The sequence below is a fragment of the Grus americana genome, chromosome 1 (assembly GCF_028858705.1).
Source record: "Grus americana isolate bGruAme1 chromosome 1, bGruAme1.mat, whole genome shotgun sequence".
Taxonomy (NCBI): Eukaryota; Metazoa; Chordata; class Aves; order Gruiformes; family Gruidae; genus Grus; species Grus americana.
Window position 1 is genome coordinate 41,683,398 of NC_072852.1, and position 21,011 is coordinate 41,704,408.

At 38.7% G+C, this 21,011-nt stretch overlaps 1 protein-coding gene across 2 annotated transcripts in view; it reads left to right on the forward strand.

The window, feature by feature from the left end:
• Nucleotides 1-20,764, forward strand: part of TRHDE (thyrotropin releasing hormone degrading enzyme) — a 222,951-nt gene extending 202,187 nt beyond the window's left edge. For both annotated transcript variants that reach the window (XM_054807940.1, XM_054807947.1), the window contains 4 exons: nt 5,325-5,492; nt 6,039-6,179; nt 11,163-11,244; nt 13,120-20,764. In XM_054807940.1, the coding sequence (XP_054663915.1) occupies nt 5,325-5,492; nt 6,039-6,179; nt 11,163-11,244; nt 13,120-13,263 (535 nt within the window). In that variant the 3' untranslated portion in view covers nt 13,264-20,764. The remainder of the gene's footprint in view (nt 1-5,324; nt 5,493-6,038; nt 6,180-11,162; nt 11,245-13,119) is intronic.
• The last annotated feature ends 247 nt before the right edge of the window (nt 20,765-21,011 follow it).

Genomic DNA, 21,011 nt, shown 5'->3' on the forward strand with positions numbered 1-21,011 from the left:
CAATTTGCATTCCTTAGAAGTTAGATAGATTCATCTCCAATTTTCTCCTTCAGGAACGATCTCTCCACAACTCTGCAAAACAATTGATCAGAAAGGACCATATTTTTGTTGCAAAAACTGTCCAGAAAGGACAAAACAAGGCGTATCTACTCAGAGATTAGTCTTCCAAAGTGCTTAACTCGCCACTCAGTCATTAAAATCAGTGTTGAAGAGCTTGAGTGTGCTCATCGCAATGTTCAGTGATGGGATATCTGCCATAGGAAGGGAACGGAGCGATAGCAGTAGCCATCACTCAAGGGATGATGTATTCTCTGCATGCCTCAGTCAGACCCACGTGATACCTGAAGCTCAGAAGCACAAGACTGGTACTGAGGAGAGCTGACATCTGTGCATAGCTTTGCCACAGGTACCCTGAGTAGCCACATCCTCGGTTAATATCCCCCGAATTCAACGTGTGACAGCCACCTGGATGTCAAGCCCGTCACAGCTCTGTGCATCAATTTTCAAGGGGAAATTGTGCCCTTTCTCTTCAGACTGTGCGCGTGCTATGGCAGAGGATGCTCCCCTCCTCGCCGTGCACGGTGGTGCCAGCAGCATGGCTCCTGGAGTTTGTAATAGACAATGGGAATATAAGCTTTGGGAATGCCATCTTAAAAAATAAACTTTGTGTGGTACTGTTCCTTATAACAGAATCTGTATGACAGATCTGCCAACGAAGTACTACTACTTCGTTGTTATTTCTTATCTGAGCCTTTTAACCTATTAAACAAGACTATAAATAGAGTCATCAAGAAAAATAGGCTTAAGTTAAATGTTAAATAGTTGCAAAAATAAAGAATAATGTTTCTGATTAATTTTCTTTGTCAAATAGTATCCTAAATGGTATTGAAATTTGTCACTTAATCAAAGAACTGTCTAAACTGTGTGCAATTACATTTTAAAAAATTAGAACACAATTTGCCCAGAAGATAAATAATTACGGTCCAATTTTATAAGGGTATCTCCAATTGTTAGAACATACTTTAAATAGGAGCAAGTATGTACCAATTAATTATAACTTAGAAGATTATTCTTAGCTCATTGTAGAGCTTTATTATTCACTCTTGAAAAAAAAATCCCTGTAAAGGCACAGCACGATTTTAATTAATTTTTTTCTAACTGTTTAATTTTTAACTTTTTTCCCAAAGTGTTTAATTTTTAAACATGAGCTCTGCTAGCTACATATTTCATTCTCACCATCATATCTCTTAAGCAAGAAAAATAAAGTTAAATAAATTGGATCAGTATTCAAATAAAAGCCATTTAAAGTGATGCTTTCAAAAGTTTATCTTCATTCTTCTGAAGTATCCATCAGTCATATTAGCTCTTTAAAAATGAGAGCAGCCTGGAAGGCCCCAATGAGGTTTAATATAAGAAGGGGATACGTTCTGCCGTGTTACTACCTAAGCGGTACTGAAACAATGGTAATTTTATCCACTTGATTCAGTTAATACAGGGGGCAAACATTCCACATGCTGATCTAGTGCCTTGGAACTGCAATTTTAGAACAACATTTTCCATGAAGCTATAAAATTAAAAAACCTGTAGACTGGGGAGATTTCACATGTTTAGATAATGATGAAATAGAGGCCCATAATGACTGGAGAAGAGAGAAAGCAAAAAAAAACCACAAATGGAGAAAATTCAATTAGAGGGCTCTCTGTTGAGGCAATAGTTAAAGAGAAATGACTTTGGGGATATCTGCATTTTCATAAACAATTTTCATTTCCACAAGAACTCCCCTGTCTACAGCCCTGATTACAAGCCTCTCACAGGAGTAATTTGTAGCTTTTCATAGCTGTAAGTTTTGTAGTTTCTGAAGCTAAGCCTTTTAAAATCAGTATTTGTTTTGATGTCTTGGTTTGTAGGGGCTGATTTTTTCCATGTTGTCCTAGTGACTTAGCTTATAGAGACCTAAAACCTTCCCTGGGGCAATTTGTTGGATGATATTGAGTAGATATGTAGCACTGCAAGTATTATTTAACAGATTTTGGGGCAATAGAGTTTTCTTAGCAAGAAACATGGTGGCATGTAGGCTGTGGGCATGGGATCAGTGCCATCACTTGTCTCAAGTCCTTCTTCCTTCCCAGAGCATGCAAATGATCCTGTGGTTACTGGCTGCGCTGCTGCTAAAATTGCTAGTGTTGGCGCTTAGAATGTAAAAGATAGAGTAGCTGGGAAAGCCCATTGAATTGATATATTTTACTGTAAATTTCAAAAATGTAAACCTCGCAAATGAGGAATGCTGACCTTTCTGGGCTAGGCACCTCTGCTGCTGACTGTACTAGCCAGACATAGAGTGACAGTCATTCCAGCACACATTTCCTACCTGAATTAATGGGGCAATCAACCAAAAAAGAATTACCTTTTCCAGGTGCCTTATAGTTCCTTGGAGTGTCTGTTGGCTGAGTCGCATCTCTTACAGTAAACCAAAGATAATATTTCTGCCAGCAAAGCTCAGAAAGAACTACGTGTGCTTCTAAAAAAATGATTTAGTGTTTGTATGTCAAGATATAAAGTCCTTCCTTCATTGAAATAAGGCTTGACTGGGTTCAGTTGTTCTTCATTGTGCTGGTTTTGGCTGGGATAGAGTTAATTTTCATCATAATAGCTAGTATGGGGCTGTGTTTTGGATTTGTGCTGGAAACAGTGTTGATAATATAGAGATGTTTTTGGCATTGCTGAGCAGTGCTGACACAGAGCCAAGGCCTTTTCTGCTTCTCACCCCACCCCACCAGCGAGGAGGCTGGGGGTGCACAAGGAGTTGGGAGGGTACACAGCGGGGACGGCTGACCCAAACTGACCAAAGGGACATTCTATACCATATGATGTCATGCTCATCTTCAGATATCATATGATAATACAGATTTGGGACAATGGGTTGTTTGGTCCCACAGTCAGGATAGCATCCCTTAGTCCTTTTGGTTTAGCATATGTTCTTATGGCTGCTGTCAGTGTATTAAATCCCAAATTAAAAGCAAAAAAAGACATGAGCTGGTAAGGAAGTTGTGCTTTAAGGGCAAATACCCTAGAGTATAAGAAAATCAAGACACAATGATAATGGATATCACTTTAATGTTCTATGTAGTGTCTGTGTATATGGCTGCATATTTATGTTACTGTAATTGCTGACCTGAAGTTTTTTTGAGAGAGTTGCAGTTATTTAGAAAACTTTAAGCCTCATTCTGAGTTAATATAAGACACACAAAGGCAGCACCTAAATACCTACTCCATTAATTTTAGTATGTCTTGATTTCATGTGTTTAAATATGTAGTCTTAATTTTCTGTAATACACTCAATTGTATGCAGTTTCCTTTGCCTGCACTTTTTGAAAGAAAGGTTAAATGGGGGAAGAATAAACTGTTGATAGTCATTAATGTTTGAAATATTGCAACGAGGGCTTAATGATAGACTTTCAAGTAAGAAGTACAAATTCTGTGACAGCGAAATGGAAATTCAGCACCTAGCACACATGGATAGTTCTGTAAATGTCAACCAAATTCACATTTTACTAATGTTAACTCAGTCTTTGAGAATCAAAACTCAGTAGTATGGAAAGGCTGGTGAAAGTGATAACTTTTTTTCTTTACTGCCCACGTATGTTTAAACACTATTTCTTTTAATGGATCTGATCAGCTTTAAGGATTTTCTGGTTTCCTTGGTCTTGGCATGGCAGTTCTATAGGGACCACAGAAGCAGTTGCATAGACTGTATATAAGCCAAAACCTACTTATCCTGGGTATATCTGAGGAGAGTTACTAACTTTTTTCAGTGCCAAGCTTTTTAGGTCATCTGAACATTGAGGGGAAAAATCTAAGAAGGCAGTAGGAAGCATCAAGGAGGAGGAGCTGTGGAACCTGCACTTTTTGGAGGTCTCATCTATGTGTCGATGACATGTAGGAATTGCTTGAGCTATGTGGTCCTAACCATAGCAATGCTGACTGCCTGGCACGGCTTGGGACAGGCATGTTCTCACACAGCGATTTGGTGATGGGAGGAGGAGAAACAGTAAGATCTTGAACCATGCCAGGATTTGCTCTGTAGTACCAACCTACACCGGCTAGATGGTAGTGGTTCATGGCAGAGATGAGACATTGCACCTCTGATTTTCCTTTAGAAGGCAATATTGCTGATTAGCTGCACACAGTTAAAAGTTTCATATTCCTAGCAACTTTAAAATGGATTACATTTCTCTTGCCTACCCTTTCAGTTTTGCTTTGGAGAGTTTACTCCTGAATAAATGTCTGGGTTTGTCTGCATCAAATGCAAAGTACCTCAGCACTGGTCAAGGCAGCCCTTTGTGGATCTGTTAGCATGGGACTCTGCTAAAAAATCTCCAGTCTATCCTGAGCCATGTTGGCCCAGCTATTAGTAACTAAGAAACTGTGTTTTGGTATAATTGTTAACAACAAAAAGCGAGCGTTCTTTCCTGCAAATCAGAATCATATTCCTCTGAGAAATGTCTAGCTTTATCTGCAGGAATACCCTTTAGCTCGCAAATGTTTCAGCTTCTGTGCTCATATAGGAAGCATAAGCAGGGTAGGAAATTGAAAGCCCAGCTGAGATCTTTTTAGAAGAAAATGGTACATAGGCACATCCTATACTAGGTCTGAATTTGGCTTCAAGAAGCTTTCATTTAACTGTAGTCTGAGTTTATATTACTTGAGCAGTAATCACAGTTCACAACCATCCTACAGCATAGCCGGTTTTGTACTGGTGTTAATATGCTGAAAAAACGAACAGATCTTTCTGTTTTCTTCACTCCTGAAAACACCATTTTTAAGTAGCGTTGTCTCAGCACATCCTTCCTTGTATGTTACTACATGAAGATGGAGCACTTTACAGCACAGGCAAGGAGAAGTTTCTGGCTGATCAGCTCCTGTTCTACAACCTCAGTACTAAGGACAAGAAGAAGAGATTTGGCTTAGAGCCCAGCAACAGAGCGATAAGATCCCGTGCTAATTTGGAGAGCTTATGTTACCTGTCCTGCAGGTTATGTGGCACATTATGTGTTGATGAACTGGATGACCATAATTTATAGTCTCCTGACAATGCAACAGCCTTATAAAAAGAATAGCAAGCATGTGTTGCCCATTAGAAAATCCGTTAGGATGGCCTGGAAGATTTTGGTGGCAGTAAAGAGGTGCAAATGTAATTTTCAAAAAAATGGTTACTGTTACACTTTAATTTTGGAGTCTCATAAATGTAGTGATGTTCCTCCTTTGTTTCCAGTATCAGGAGGCTGCTTATTTACTACAATGCCATTACTGATTTCCTTTTGTAGAATCCCACTCAATGTGAGAGACATTGTCTACTGTACAGGAGTTTCACTGATGGATGAAGATGTATGGGAGTTCATTTGGATGAAATTTCATTCTACCACAGCGGTGTCTGAGAAGAAAATATTATTAGAAGCCTTAACTTGCAGTGATGACAGAAACTTGCTTAACAGGTACAAAAATATTGTATATCTGTACCTGACTATTACCAGTAATCACTTCAACATTTATGGATCATCACTTGAGCTTTGGTCTAAATGAAAGAACTTTGCTTTTCAAGCTCAGACTTGCCGTCTGTTTAAACTGTCTTATTTTTTTGCATTAATGCATATGAAAATTGACACATATTAAGGCCTTTCCTTCCAAATTTTCCTATGTTCATTGGAAATGTTTGAAATCCTATGATAATTGCTGTTATTTTTTTGTCAGCATATCCTGTATTTAAATGTATTGACCAGTCTGATCTTACTGATTTCATAAAAATGCACCTGTAAAGTCCCACTCAGCTTTTAATGAAATCCTTTTACATCAAGATTTTTCTCATTCATAAATGTGTCTCATCTTTGGAATCATGGAAATAAACCACTGAACTCACTTGGAGACTTAAACCATTTGGCATTGATTTTTTTTTTTTTCCCCCTGAGACTTTTATGATGTGCTATTGTTAAACTGTGTTGGTGAAACTAAATAGGATTTTTTTTCCTTGTTTTTCCCACTAGGCTTTTGAATTTATCTCTCAACTCAGAAGTTGTCCTGGATCAGGATGCAATTGATGTGATAATCCACGTAGCTCGAAATCCACATGGAAGGGATCTTGCTTGGAAGTTTTTCAGAGAAAAATGGAAAATATTAAATGCTAGGTAAAGATAAAAAGTCAAAATTTATTTTCAATTTCTTATTTTGATGTAATTTGTGTAAGTATTGTATATGTATGTATTCATGTAAGTTCCTGAATCTAGTCCATTCTCTTTTAATCCATAAACAGAGATGTCTCTAAATATGAAATACATACATATGAGTCATAAATGCATTTATTCATGGATTATCACACACATGCATAGGAACATTTATCTCTTAGCGATCATCTGTATATATATCTATTACTGTATTATGTCTGAGCTTATGATAATGAATTCTATCTATATGTCAAGTGCTACAGTTCTAGTTTTACACAGATAAAAAAGCAGCAGTTCCCAAAGGAATTTTGCTGATTTTAAGTCCGATAGAGAAAAAATCTTTTCAAGAACATTATTTCAACTGTGGAAAAAACACCAAACCCTTTTTGAAACAATCCCATTTTCAAAAGGATGCTAATATAGTGTCATCCCCTTTCCTTCCACTCTGTTTCAGGTGAGTTTCAAGTAATAGAGGAGCAACATTTTGAATTAAAAATAGATGAACAGGAATGAGACAGGGTTGTTTCTTATACCTGCTTCTGTTTCTCTTTGAACAAGTGCTACATGCTCCTACTCAGAAGCCCAGTCAACATTTTAAAATCCTTTTTGATGAAGATTTTGATATTAATTCAGTGAGTGAGAAATTTCTTTAGCTCTTTAGGGACAGCCTGAGGGTCTGAAAGATTTCACAGCTGTTCATCTGATACTGACAGATTAGAAGGGACCACAACTCCGATGAGGGTCAGGTTCTTAAAGGCAGGTGTCCAAGAACTTCAGACACCCCACACCAGGTCACTCCCATGGTGTTGGCAGAAAAAGTATTGGAGATCTGTTCCATTCTGGACTTGGAGGAGCCATCTCATGTGTCACAGAATATATGAAATGGTATATTTAAGATGCTGTATTTAAGCAACTAAATCCTAGTGCCTGATGAGTACAGGTACAAATTTACTATAGGTTTCATCGCATCAAAAGAGTCAAGGAAACTCAGAGACTGTGCTAAAGATTCAAAAAGTTGTTCATGCTGTTTTGGATAATACTTTATAGTATAGTGGGATTTTAGAAGTTCAGCTGGGAAAATAGGTTTGAGCTGGAATTGGTTTTGGAAATTTATATTTCAGGACCATTCTTTTTGAAAGCAATTTCCAAAAAAGCTTTAAGAGTGCTGAAGAGTTTAAAAATTAAGAATCCTCTGCTTCTGCTATGATTATTCCAGGAACTGGACTTTTACACAGAAAGTGGATGGCAGACCCATTACTATTATGCAGCCCAGTGCAGTTAGTTATGCTCTGGATAATAAGTAATTTTTCAGGTTCCTACAGGGATTTATACAGAGTTTAGGCATAAATCTGTCAAAATGTGTATTGCTACAAACACATATGCGGAAGATGTGTCCTGCCTTAGCAAGTATGTTCATCTGACAACCTGGCTAACACCTGTGATTTTAGACATGGACAAGGTTAAGTAGTGTGGCCAAATGGACAAGTTTTAGAATAAAACTATGCCACATGCCAAACTTTTTGTGTGTTTTAATTTTAAATAGCTTAATTTCACCTAAAATTTGAATTTTATTTATCTATCTCACTTGCTTGGAATGCAATGATGTGTTCTCTGAGTTCCTAACAATCAGGAAGACCTCATCAGAAACCTGTTATTGTCCTTTTTTAATGAGAAAATAACAGAGAGTCTGTCTCTTTGCCCAACACTGACTTTATGTTATCTACATCTGGGTTGATCTCCAAACACAAGTCAGAGCCACCAAAACTATTGTAGCACTTGCATTTTTCTGAAAGGGGCACCCAGTTAAGTTTATATCAATTACCAAAAGATTCAACGCAGTGGAATAAAATAGTTCATGCAAGCTGTACATATGTGATGTGTCTTGAAAATAACTTTGTTTTTTAGTTATAGCTTGAAACCTTTTAAGAGAGACTTTGAGAGGGTGGAATTAGTCTAACACCTTGCCCCTTAATGTTGAGTGAAACAGTAACATAATAGAATGCAAAATTAGGCTTCTGATTTAAGCTTGCCACACTAGTACATTTTTAAAATACAAGCTTTATTACAGAATTATAGTTCAGGTATACTCTGTCCCAAGGCGTCTTTTTTCTACAATTATAATTTATTATTTAATTATATTTAACATTCAAATACTTTGTATGAAACATTAATTTAATAAGGTGATATCTCAGTGGTATTTTCCATTGAATTTATTATAAAAGGTGTTGACGTTTGAGATGATAGTACTATGAAATAGCTGAGGGTGATTAAATTATACTATAATGCTATTTCTTCTAACTTTAAAACACAGCATGTCAGAGTTAGAATGACAACAAAATGTTGTTACCCCTTAATATTTTTACAGTATGCTTGTATTCACATTGTCCAGAAGGTACTGATAATGTATAAAGTCTTCAAAGTCACTCACATCCCATTTACAAAGGTGACTGAGAAACTGAGGTGCCTAACAAGTCTTTTGTAAGAAATCTGTGGGACTAAGACTGTTAAAATTCTGAAAAAGAGAATTGAAAATGCTGTGCTTTGATTCCTGTTACCTGAGTGTGCACTACCTTGGCTCCTAAATCATTTTCATCGTGTGTGCATGTGTGTGTCTGTGTGTGAAAATTTAATCCAACAGCTGTCTATAAGAATTCCTTCATTCTAAAGTGCTGAATCATTTGTCAGCAGTTGGGAATTTGGCAACATTTGGGAAGCCTTTTACCTCTGTGCAAAGTAAATGGACTACGCTGCTTCTCAAGTTGAGTTTGCACAAGTTCAAAGCCTCTACAAATGTGAGGCACTGGAGGTTCACATCCCCAGAAGTAAAGAAGCAAGTGGAGACTCCAGGATGTTTGCAGGGAGCTCAGGCATGTAAGGTCCTGGTTCTGCAGTGCTGTTGTCTTTCTTCTGAAGGGTGGGAAGACTGATGGTTGCAAGACCAAACACTTTTTCTGGTTATTCTTTTGTTTCACACCTGCAAAATACTACTTTGGGAGGTGGCTTTTCTAGAATTTTTGCCAGCAGAACCCTATTAGAAATTGCTGTTACTGGCTGACTTTTTACCAAGTATGCGTAATGGGCAGTAATCAGCAGAGGTATTCTGGAAGGTATTCTCAGTGAAAGGAATTCTGCTACTTCTTGTTTGCGCTGTGGCTACAGTACAGACTGTAAGAAAAATAAAATCCCTGCAGCGGTTTTTATGAGGTCGCTTCTGTAAAGTGGATTGGTAACCTTGTCAAAAGACCCCATCAAGAGGAGCTTCCAATTTTCCAAGCAGTCAATTATGAGGCTAAGCTGAGACTGTAATAATAAAGGGCTTTGTTAGAAAGCCTAAACGTGCTTAAAGGACCATGAAATCCATACTTCCCATAGGAGGCGTTTGCCTCTGGATGTCTGTGTATGTCAGTGTGACTGAAGTTTTGGAAAAAGAGATGTACTTGCTGAAATATCCATGAATAATTCAGTTATTAGTGGTCAGGGAGTAGGATTTTTGATACCTATGTTTCCCCTCACACAAGCACAAGGTAGCAAGCAACACAGTCTACTCCCTAAAAGGGAGTCTTCTCAAAGGAAACCCAGTTCTCCTCCCTCTCCGTCTTTCTATCCCTCCCCCTGGCGCTATCTCTCTCCCTTTCTCTTTCTCCCTTTTGAAAAGACTGTGGCTTACAGCACCTAAGCATTTAAGGGTAATTAATTTAGGATTAATAGAAGCAGAACAGAAAGCTGTGCCTGTGCTAGTTCATTTAACATTGAATTTTGAATTCCTCCTCTAAATCAGTTTGTAAAAGCAGGGTATGAACTGAATTGTTCCCCCGGATAAACTTAATTGCAGTGAAGTCTATTGGTACCACTTACACATGTCTGACAGGAGAGCTGGATTCCCTATCTTAAAAGCAGTCATGTTCAGATTAGCTAGATATTGCTTTGGATGTATGCGCAGATAAAGATAAGGATAACTATTTGTCAAGTGCCTTTTGCTATGCTGAATCACGTGTATCTGGAATAAAAGACCTACTTTCGGTTTCCAATGGAATTACATTCTTCATACTAAAGAGTTTGGAAAAAAAACCAAAAAACCCACAAACTATTCCAACATGAAATGCAAAACTTCAGGAGTAGTCTGGATAATCTTACAAGTGATGTAGTGCTTCATCTGGGGATTGAAAAAAACCTGTGGAATAGCAAGTGAAGCAGCAGGATTTGAAGGGCCAGTTTCAAAGCAACTACCTGCCGAATGTCATTGCTGATTGCCACTGAATATCCTACCCCATTATACATTGGCTTTTAAATATTCCTTGTCCAAGCTTTCAGATTTTCATTCCAGGTTGGTTCTTTGAAGATGCTGCATCATGGCCCAGGGGATTATTTTAGCAGTATTATTCTCTATCAGTATTATTTATTTTAATTATCAGGTACTGGAACAAGAAAATTTGATTCAGTTCACTTATCGAGAGGCTATTTGTAGTGTAGATGAGATGAATGAATACAAAATGCAGAGAAGGCTGCAGCACTTCAAAAAGTCCGTTTTAATGGTACAGCTAGAAGGGTTCCTCAGAATACTTCTCCATAGTTGCTGCTCCACTCCTCCTTTGGCATCTGTATTTTGAGCTGCTTGGTGTCATTACATGGAAAGCTGTTTCGTTAAGCTTGAGGTGGTGTTGTGGTTTTGTCCTCTCCTCTGGAGCTCTCATCTGTGGCTGCAGATAAGCCCATTCTGCTTAATAGCATCCGACTAAAAGTTAAGTGCAAATAGCTCAGCCTAGAAGAAGGTCTCGGTCCAGGTTTTTAGCATGAAACACCAGAATGCCAGTGTCCAGTTTCAGTGCTATTGCCGTGGATCCGCAGGATCAGTCCCACGTCTTCTCCCTGGCTTACGAAGACTACTTCTAATTTTCAGCTGGCCTGGCACTTGCGCTAACTCTGTGCATCTTCTTTTTGCCCTTGCAGGTACGGAGAAGCATTATTTATGAATTCAAAGCTTATCAGTGGGGTCACAGAATTCCTCAATACCGAAGAAGAACTAAGAGAGGTAATTTTTAAATTCCTTTTGGCACGTGAGGCTGTGTTTGTTGTAAGCAGGGAGCAGGGCAGGAGCAATAAGATGTCAGTTGTCTGGGAACTCTGGTTGCTTCGTTGGAGTCGCAGGCCTGTGCTGCAGCTGGGCAGCACGAGGATGAGGAGCAGATTGCAAAGGCGCCCGAGCGCGTAGAGTCGATGTCAGGCGGTGGGTAATGCAAGCACTGCTCTGTGCTTGGCTGGATATGTAGGTTTGGGTTTTTTTGTCTTGACTATTGGTCGAGAAACTAAAGGTGAGATCTTTCTATCCGCATTAGTTTGTGCTGCAGAGAGCAGTGCTGGAAAACCTCAGTCTTAAAAGTAGAAGCTGCCAATGGCTTCTCTGTTTTTCTTTTGCCTATGGTATTTCCATGTGAGAAAAGCTGTTAACCTGATATTCTGGCTAAATGACACCACAATAATTTGTTCTAAATGCTAAGTACTTCTTATTTAGATTGCAAAGATTTCTCATTTTAACTTAACATCTGCCCTGACTGAGGTAGTTGTGTGATTGTGTTATGCTCTGCTTAACAGCTGCTCGACATTACCCCAAATGGATCAAATTATTCTTATGCAGCATAATCACCATTAATTGAACTCTGATTGTGTGAGGATATTTTGTGTCCAACCATTTGTCTGCACTCAAGTCTAATGGCCTCAGGAACTTAGGGAAGAGCCTCAGCTGGTTTCCTCAAAGCTGCCCAGGTGGGATTGACAGTGCTGGCCAGATTTGAGTATCTGTGCTGCACAAGGAAGCCTTCTGTACTCTTAGTTTCCACCTCTGTGATAGCATTGGCAGGCTGCTTGTTTGTACTTCCCTGAAAGAAACTGGCCATGTAAACATTTTGGTAAATAAGTACAGAGATAGGTAAGGGCTGATTTCAGTAGTTTCCAGGTCCCTCCCATGCTTTTAACTGTGATGAGAGTGAGGCAGGAACAGCCTTTTCAGTTTTGAGCCCATGCACAAAGAGATGTTGTTGGAAGTTAGATTTAAATAAACAAGGTGAATTCGGCATCACCAGGAAACTAAAATTAACTAGTTATGAATAAGTGTTGCTAAACCCACCTAATTTTATACAAGTCAACATAACCAGCAACCTAGTGTGCAGATCAGCCTTGCAGTTCTCACTTAAAAAGAGCGGTAATTGAAAGCACACCAGTGCCATCAGCTATAACAATCCAGGTGATAGTGCTATAATTTGAGTATACGCAAGAACAGAGCAAGGGCCTTTTCAGCCTGCTGAAAAAAGATCAAAGATTTCTTATAAAGGAAGGAATCTGTTTCAGGCATTCAAAGATCATCAAATGAGTGCCCACTTGCTATTTTGCCGTTCTCTTCACACTGTAACTATCCCTTCTTTTTCTAAACTATCGACCTGTATTATATCATCAAAGGCGTTCTGCAAATCAAAATGAAATAAATTTGTTATGAAGGTGGATAAAACAAAAGGGCATCAGGGCTGCCTTCTGCTGATATTTGCATATAAACCTGAATTAGAAGCATTTCCAGTGCTTCCAGTTTGATTTCTTAGGTAGATATAAAAGTTGAGCAGCCCAGCTGTCTGCAAAGTGCAGCAGCTGGGCTACAGGAGAGAAGGAGGTAATGATATTAATGTGATCCGGCACTGACATGTCAATATCTTCCAGTGCAATTTGAAGCAATTGCATCACATATAATTGACAGTCTGCTGTCTTATTACATTTCCTATTAAATCTTTTGACACGATACTACATTTACTTCAACAGTGATTGCGGAGGTTTGTCCTAAATGCTTGACCTGTTTGTGTGTACTGGAAATACTTACTTTCTTTAGTTCCTGCAAATTTAACCTGTTAACTTGTATTTCCAGCTAAAGAACTTTATAAAGAGTTATGAAGAGGGAGCTGCTGCCTCTTTCTCTCGTGCCGTGGAAACAGTGGAAGCCAATGTGCGGTGGCAAAAGCTTTATAAGGAAGAACTATTCCAGTGGCTAAGAAAATCCTTGACACACTAATCTATCTTTCCTGACGACCATTTAACATGAAGCTCTGCAAGAGGAAAAGGAGACATTTTAGAAGTGTTCAATATTAAAATAATGAAGACAAGATCAGACAGCAGGAAGAAGTCTTTTTTTCCTTTTTTTAATTGTGGGATTTTTTTTTTTTTTTTACACTGGGCTCTCGTGAGATTGTCAAGAAGCTTTTCAGAAGAGAAGATCATGAATGCTTGTGAAATCCAGTCCTCAGTGTACACAGCCAAACATGATATTAAGTGGTGCATGTAAATGTTGAAGAAAAACTAACAAAAACCCTTTCAAAGACTATTTTGTGCATGCTTGTACTGTCCCTGCCTGTATTCTAGCATGCTTCTATATAACAGCCACATTTTGTATGTGAGTTCCAGTTACATCAAAGATGGGCATTATACAAAGCACAAAGACTATCTACGATAATCAGTGTTGCAATGAACAAAAGGAAAGAGAGGAAAGGGAAATGCAGAAGGCTTCCAACTTGGGGTGGTATGAGATGTAAAGTCAGCTTTCTGGCTAGCTGCCACTCCAATTGTCTCTTAATGATTACAAAGATGCCAGCTCATTTCTTGAGTTGCCAGTTGTTGTATCTACAGTCTATATATTCCCATATTTCAATAAGCAGCACAGAGAGTGAGGAGAGAGAGAAGGGGGGGAGGGTAAGAGAGAAAGTGAGAATGAGAGAGAAGGATATCATCCATACATTATAATTATATACATTTATTCACTGCAGATCAATGGAACAGTGTAGTTTTAGCTGTGAACATACGCAGCGTTTGAGGGGAGCTTTGCGTTGATTGCACAGAATCCATGAACCACCTCTTCTCAGCAATTTTACAAGGTAGTGGTGGTATTCATGATGGGTCACCCAACCTGTGCAGTAGTAAGTTATGCAGCTGATGGTTCACAAGTATTATAAACATAGGATTCAAATGGAAATTAGCAAACAGGGAGAATACCTTGCGTGCAAAGGTATAAGATTAACCAAGAGGGCTGTCTTGCATGTGGTAGACCAGCCTCTGTAGTTATTTATTATGATAGACAGGTCAGATTCTCCATGTGGGCAATCTTTTTGCAAATATTGGATGTACAATTTATACCAACTTAGAAAAGTGAAGTATGCAGAAAGGGGGGGGGGGGGTGTGTGTGCGCGCGCACACACTTATTTGTACTGGCTAATACCGAGAACATGGTTTTCTGTCTGTTTCCTTGTATTGCACATAGACTGTTGTAGATGAGTGATGCTTTTCTTAATTATATGCTTGTTTCTTTTTTCTCAATCCTTAATTTGAAAGATCAGTGATACAGTGGAACTGCTACTTGTACAATGACCATCTACACCATTGGTCCTAAATGTTGAGGATAAAACTGATGGGGGCCAAATACTTTCCCATGTTTGCATCATGGAGAAACACACCCCACCCCCCAAAAACTACAGAGAGATTTCAGGATCCAGACTGCAGCAGCTTCAGAGGGGGGAATGTAGCTGTACGACTGTTTCTTTATCCCATCCCAGCCTATCACAACCATCTGACCACATCACGCCCTGTACATTGGGGCCAGCCAAAGTAGAGAACAGCCATTTTATCCAGTGGTTTCCTTCACAGCGTGTGGAAGTTACCAACACGCTTTACAGTTCCGGTTGCTTGTTTCCAGTAAGTTGTGAATTGAAACGTTAGTGCAAAAAGAACCAAAGCCAAGCATCTTTGGATATTTTCAGAGTAGTGTGGAGACAGTTTTGTTTTCTGGGCTCTCATTCCCATGGTACTCTGCTCCTCAAGAACTGGTAGACACATCCCATAATTAAGCTGTCGTACCCATCTTGAGCCTGTCGTTTTGTGTCCTTTACTGTGCAGAGGGTGCTCTTTGTGGATTGGGTGCATGAAATCCTTGTGCTGTGTTGCAATGCTAGTGAACCTAATGCCCAGAGACATTATCATGTCCCAGCTGAGTGAAATCCTCCTCCTCCTATGTATTTTACCTACCTCACAGGGGTGTTGTGAGGCTTGACTAATGTTAGCAAAGCACTTGAATATCCTCTGATGAAAGGCATTTAAAAGTGCAAAGAATTATTTTATGTGGTTGACCAAACTCAACCTCAATGCCAGTATGTAGCGTCACATTCTTAATTTCTACTGAACAAAATCACATGCAGATTTGTTGTAATAAGAAAGCAGGCCAAATATTCTTTAATATAACCTCTACCCTGCAACGAAGTCCAAAATTACAATATCCAAAGAGTGTGCAGAAAACCAAGCCCTCGAGGGTTGCCCAATTGCTTTGAGGATTTTTGAGAAAAGAAGTATGCGTAATGGTCTGTTCCTTTGCAATTCTGTTCAAGATTGTCTTCGATAACTTTTCTTTTCCAGCACTACAGATTAAACCACATACCTCCAGGATGCGCATAGAAGTTTCTGGTCTTTCCACTGATAAAGGGCAGGGTAACAATTTGTTCCAAAGTCAAAAGTTTATTTCGCCTGTGTTCTGCACAGTGCACAGAAATTTCCTCTGTTGCTCATTTGAATTGAAGTTCTTGCACATGTAGCTGGTGTTGGATGTAAATTAAAATTTTAGTGGCCTTGAGCAACTGGTCTACCACAGATATCAAGCCCTAAATGTATCTATTATACATACCTATTGATGTATTGCTTATAATTGTTGTATTCTAGTAATGTTAGTATTAACTACTATAGCTAAGGTTGAGCTGGCCTTTCCATTATAATTCCCTATTCTTTTATATTTTGTATTTTGCTGTTTCACACTGAATCAGGATTAAATTTAAATGGATTAAATCCAGCAAAACTATAGCTGTTTTCTGCAATATTCAAACCCCCCCCCCCTGCATTTTATTATATATCTTTAGAAACTTTTTTTTAATAAGAAGTTCCACACAGCTGTGTCTTAAAGAATAGATGATACCTCATGGAAAACTCTAATACACTTTGCATAGAAAAATCTATTTATCTTATTGATTTTCTTTCTCCTTTACCAGTCTGTTTCTTCCTTTGTCCTTATCTAATGAGGGACCTCATTTTTATAATTTGGATTGTGATTAGGAAGCCAAATAGCCCAAACTTTTCAACATTTTCAAATCCAGGATTGAATTATCTCCTTTCTAGTGAGAGGAGGTGCTGCAAAATGTGGATCCAGTGTGGGCGTGGACCTCACCCAAGCCCTGGGCATCATTTTAGAGAGATGTAGTGAGGCCTGTATCTCTAATCAGCCTTTGTATGAGTCAGGATCCTGTGCAGTTATTAATTATTATGGCTTACTAAATCATATAGGCAGACATAGGCATAGACACGATTTTATGCCAGCATAACAATATACCTATTGTAAAAATACCCATTGTATTTTTATAACATTGTTCACCACAAAAATCTCAGCCTGTTTCTTTGTAGCTGGTAGAATTATTCATGTATCCACTGCTAATAGCTGTTAAAGTGATAGTAGCTACTAATTGTGACTAGGGCAGAACAATGTGAAAACATTCTTCTGAAATGAAATGTCACTTCTGCTATTACTGGGAGTACTTGGACATTGATTTTGATGAAAAAACCTATATATGTCCTTAAGTACATCCAAATTTGTGACCTTTGATGATCTTTTCAGTGAATATAGCAAGAATTCTGATACTATGTTGGAAACTGAAGATCAATTTTGTGTAGCTTTTGGGCTGTTGTGGATATTTCACTGAGCTTTAGAGCGTCAAATAGCTCCACTGATGCAGAAGGGTACTTTCACAGCAAAGATCCTGAACCATACAATTAAATCCTTAGTAGTAAAGAATAAAAGAAGAAAATATTATTTATATATACATATATATTCATATGAAAAATCCTCCCTAGAGATAATTTTCCCATAAAATGTCAGTAAGTCTGATTACTTGGATAGAATAAAGCGAAGCCAAGATTTGCAGATGAGGGTGCCTTTGTTTAGATGCCTGCATAATAAGGTTTTAGTTTTCCACGTGATCGTAGCCAATACTGAAGTCAATGAAGATAGACTTTGAGTCAAATGTGCGACTTCTCTTTGAGGAAAAGGGATGTGCCTTTGAAAACTGTTTATGTATGATCAACTTACCACCACTTGTGTTATGAGTACTCACCGTATCAGGCTCCCTGTCCTAAGCAGGGTTTATAGCCACACTGTCGGTATGAGCATGAAGGAGTAAAAGGACTGTCCTGCTTCTGAGCAGCCTGAATAGAGGCTGTTTGCCCAGCGTTGGATGGAGCTTTCCAAAAACTGCTGGCTGTATCACCCACCGCTGCTGCCAGCCCACCCGTGTCAGGAAGGCAGCTGGGAACCACTGAAGTGCAGAGAGTTTCCATCCGAGTTTGTCTCAGCTAGACGGGAGGGACAGAAGGTCCCTTTGCCTGTTACGGGCTGTGGGTGATGTTCAGAGATTAGTGTCATTGCCTTGTGCTAGCAGGAAACAAAGTGAGCCTGCATTGCACAGATAAACCTCAATCCCTGAGCTCTGGTCAACCCAACTGTTGACTAAAATCTTTGTCAAGGTCTAGAATATTAAAATATAAGTTCTTCAGAAGTCATTTCAAATGGTCAAAAGATATTTTGATTTTTCAGTGCATAAGAACACAGTCTTTTCATTTATGGTATTTTTGTTAATTTTGAAAATGTGCCACGAGTTTCTCAGGCCTTTTTCTAATGAAGGGTTTTGAAGGATTAATAGTAGTAATAGCAGTCATTGTACTAATACCATAAAAAAAAATTCAGATGCCTGTGCAAACCTGTATGGCACTAGTGTCTGTGCAATTCCCTTTTTGCATACAAAATGGTAAAAAATTGGCCACTTTGTTTCTCATGTGACAGTGGAAGCTTCTGCCTATCTTAAGACCAATACTGAAACCCAGTGAAACCACTGACTTGAGCAGGTAGTCCGGGCTGACATGAGCAATTCAGTCTTCAATGAGAAGGAAGGGGAGAATGGGACTGCTATGTGTGAGGACTTTTCGCCAAAGTAAGGCCATACGCCCTAGTTGGAACAGAATTTTCAAATCAAGTATATTTTGAAGATGCTGGTTGAACTTAGTTCCATCTTGTGTCTTTATGCTGACAGTGGCAGGTAGCTTGACCTCAGAATACCACCACATGATAATGCAGTTGAGGTTGGATTTTATAAAACAGGTGTGGAGCTGGTTTCATTGAGATGTGTTTAAGGAGAATCACCTGCAAGAGCAAGTGCTGTGAGTCAGACCCAGTGTCCTTTCTCAGAAACGTTGCGTTTATGTTTGGCTGATTTCTAACTAGTGAAGTAAGTGCGACTTTGCCAAGCAGCATTTCTGAATGCTTTGCTTATTTTACGTGCACTGTTTCCTAAGGATATCAAAGCGATGTTGGTAGAGAACAGAGAGATGAGCAGCGCTGAGAGAGCAGAGGGGACCGTGCTGCAGCAGGCAGTCACGAGCCAGGAGGCTTTAGCCAGAGTGCCCCGACATTTCCTGGACGCCATCGCTTGGATTTGCCCGATAAGGATAGCCCTGGTACAACGGACGAGGCCAAGAGCCAAGATGCAGTCTCAGTTCTCTGCGATATGTTTCAGTCCACTTAATGTGTTCATTTCTGTAACTCCAAAGTAACCTGTAGCCAAACTGAGGACACATGCGTGGCCGCAGATCCTCCGCTGGTGCGGGGTGAGGTAGATCCATTGAAGTGACTGATGTGAATTGCAGCTGAGGATCTAACCCGTTGCTTTCAAAACAGCCCCCTGAGGTGACGGCTGGGCTGGTGCACAGGATGTTTCGCGTATTTGTATCTATGTTTCAGTAGCACATATTGGATGACAAATGTTTTTTGTTTTCCTTTTGCTTTTTGTTAGAATAATACTTTGTGATTGGTTCCAATGTGATAAAGCTTTATAATATGTTTGGAGAACTGCAGAAAACTGTACTGTGAAGAGTCTGGCTACCACCCTCTCTTTTTCCTGCAAACAGTAGATTTCAGCAGAGACGGACTTCCTTGGACTTAGACACTCTGTGAAAAAAAGAATTCTCACAGTTTCTAATGGAAACATCATTGTAATTACTGTATAACTACCCTGTACAAAGACAGCTTTATTATATGTGTAAATGTAATTTTGCTATGTTGTTCTTATGTTTGAGGGACAGTAGGCTTTGGTGTGGGTGAGACGTATAGCCTTATAAAAACAGAGATTGTAGCTCCCTGTCTGTTGTTTTACTGAAAGGTGTTCAGTTGCTCTGTTTTTACAGAAGATAAACCAGTTCCCTGAAAACTAATAATCTATTCCACTACACACACATCAATGACATAAATGGGTCATACTCTTGAAAATAAAGGCTTGATAATAAATTGCATTATTTGCCCAAGAGACTCCACATGTAAGATCTTTTGCCACCTTAAGAAGAAAGAAGTCCTGCAGCTATTAATGCTGGTTATAATGGATGAGTCCCTCTATTAATTCTGCCTCAGCCTTAGATTAATTCTGAATACTGTAATTAGAAGAACATACTTTTCCATCACTTCTCAAATCTGTACTCTTTGGAATTCAATTCTTTGTCAAATAAGAGGTGGACTTGGCTCGGTATAGATACAATTCACCAATGGCTTCACGCAAACAAGTGTTTGCAAGATGAGAATGCCATTTTGATTAAAAGGAAATACAGATCATTGCATAATGTCACAGTTCTCTGTGTACCATATATACATGCGTGTATAGCTTCTAATTCTGGACCATTTGCTTTGACAAAGCTTTCATTGGTTATTTGCATTTACAGATCTTACTCAAAAGTTTCAGCTCAGCAAAGCAGTTGGATTTAGGCAGGATGTGAGGCTGTGTTGACCACGACTCAGCATGTACATACGTAGGCATGGCGGCAGTCCTGCTGATTTCTGTGGGATTCGTCAAGTGCTTCAAATTATGTATCAAATCATGCATCTGGCTGAAACAGTCTTTCCGGAAAGTGATGTAGGTTGAAACCTGTTTCTGCACAGGTTTCAAGTGCAGGATATGCTGATCTGTTTTTTGCTGAATTTAAAATCAAAACTTACTTTATATAGCGCCAACTGCTCCTCTCTCTTTTCTTTTTTATGGAAAAGCATATATTTTGCATATAAAGGGTAGATACTAACTAATTCTCCGTATATCTAAAAATGCCAAATTTAACAAGTTGGTTTTTTTTTTCATTTATTGTTTGAAGCACCCTAGGATTTGAGAATAAAAGCAGAATTATTCTTAGAGTGTTAATTATTGAATATAGATCTAATCAGCATTTTAAACCATTAGCCAAATAAAATACGAATTTCTGTTGCAGTTTACCAGAAAAGTGTTTTTCTATGATATGCCTTTAAAAATGACTCCATAAATATGGGACCACTATGTGTTCAACATTAAATTTTTATTCCACTCTAAATAAATGGATTTTTTTTTTAAATGAGAAACTTTATCTTCTGTATTTTAAGCAGAACAAATTTGAATTTTGTCTCTGATAATAAAATTTTGTATAGTAATGTGTAATTTATCACTGTCTTAATTTTCTGACGTGGAGACATGGCTAAGATAAATAATACCCAGCCTTTTGATTATGTTCCCATTTCACTTGAGATAACAGTTTAATAATGCTGAATAGATACACTGAGGTTTTACAATGAAAAACATGCAAGAAAAAGTATGTTGTGACGTGAGGAATTTTTGAAAACAGATTAAAATGCTGGGACTAGTAGAAAGCAGAGATCCACAGAAAATACAAAATTTG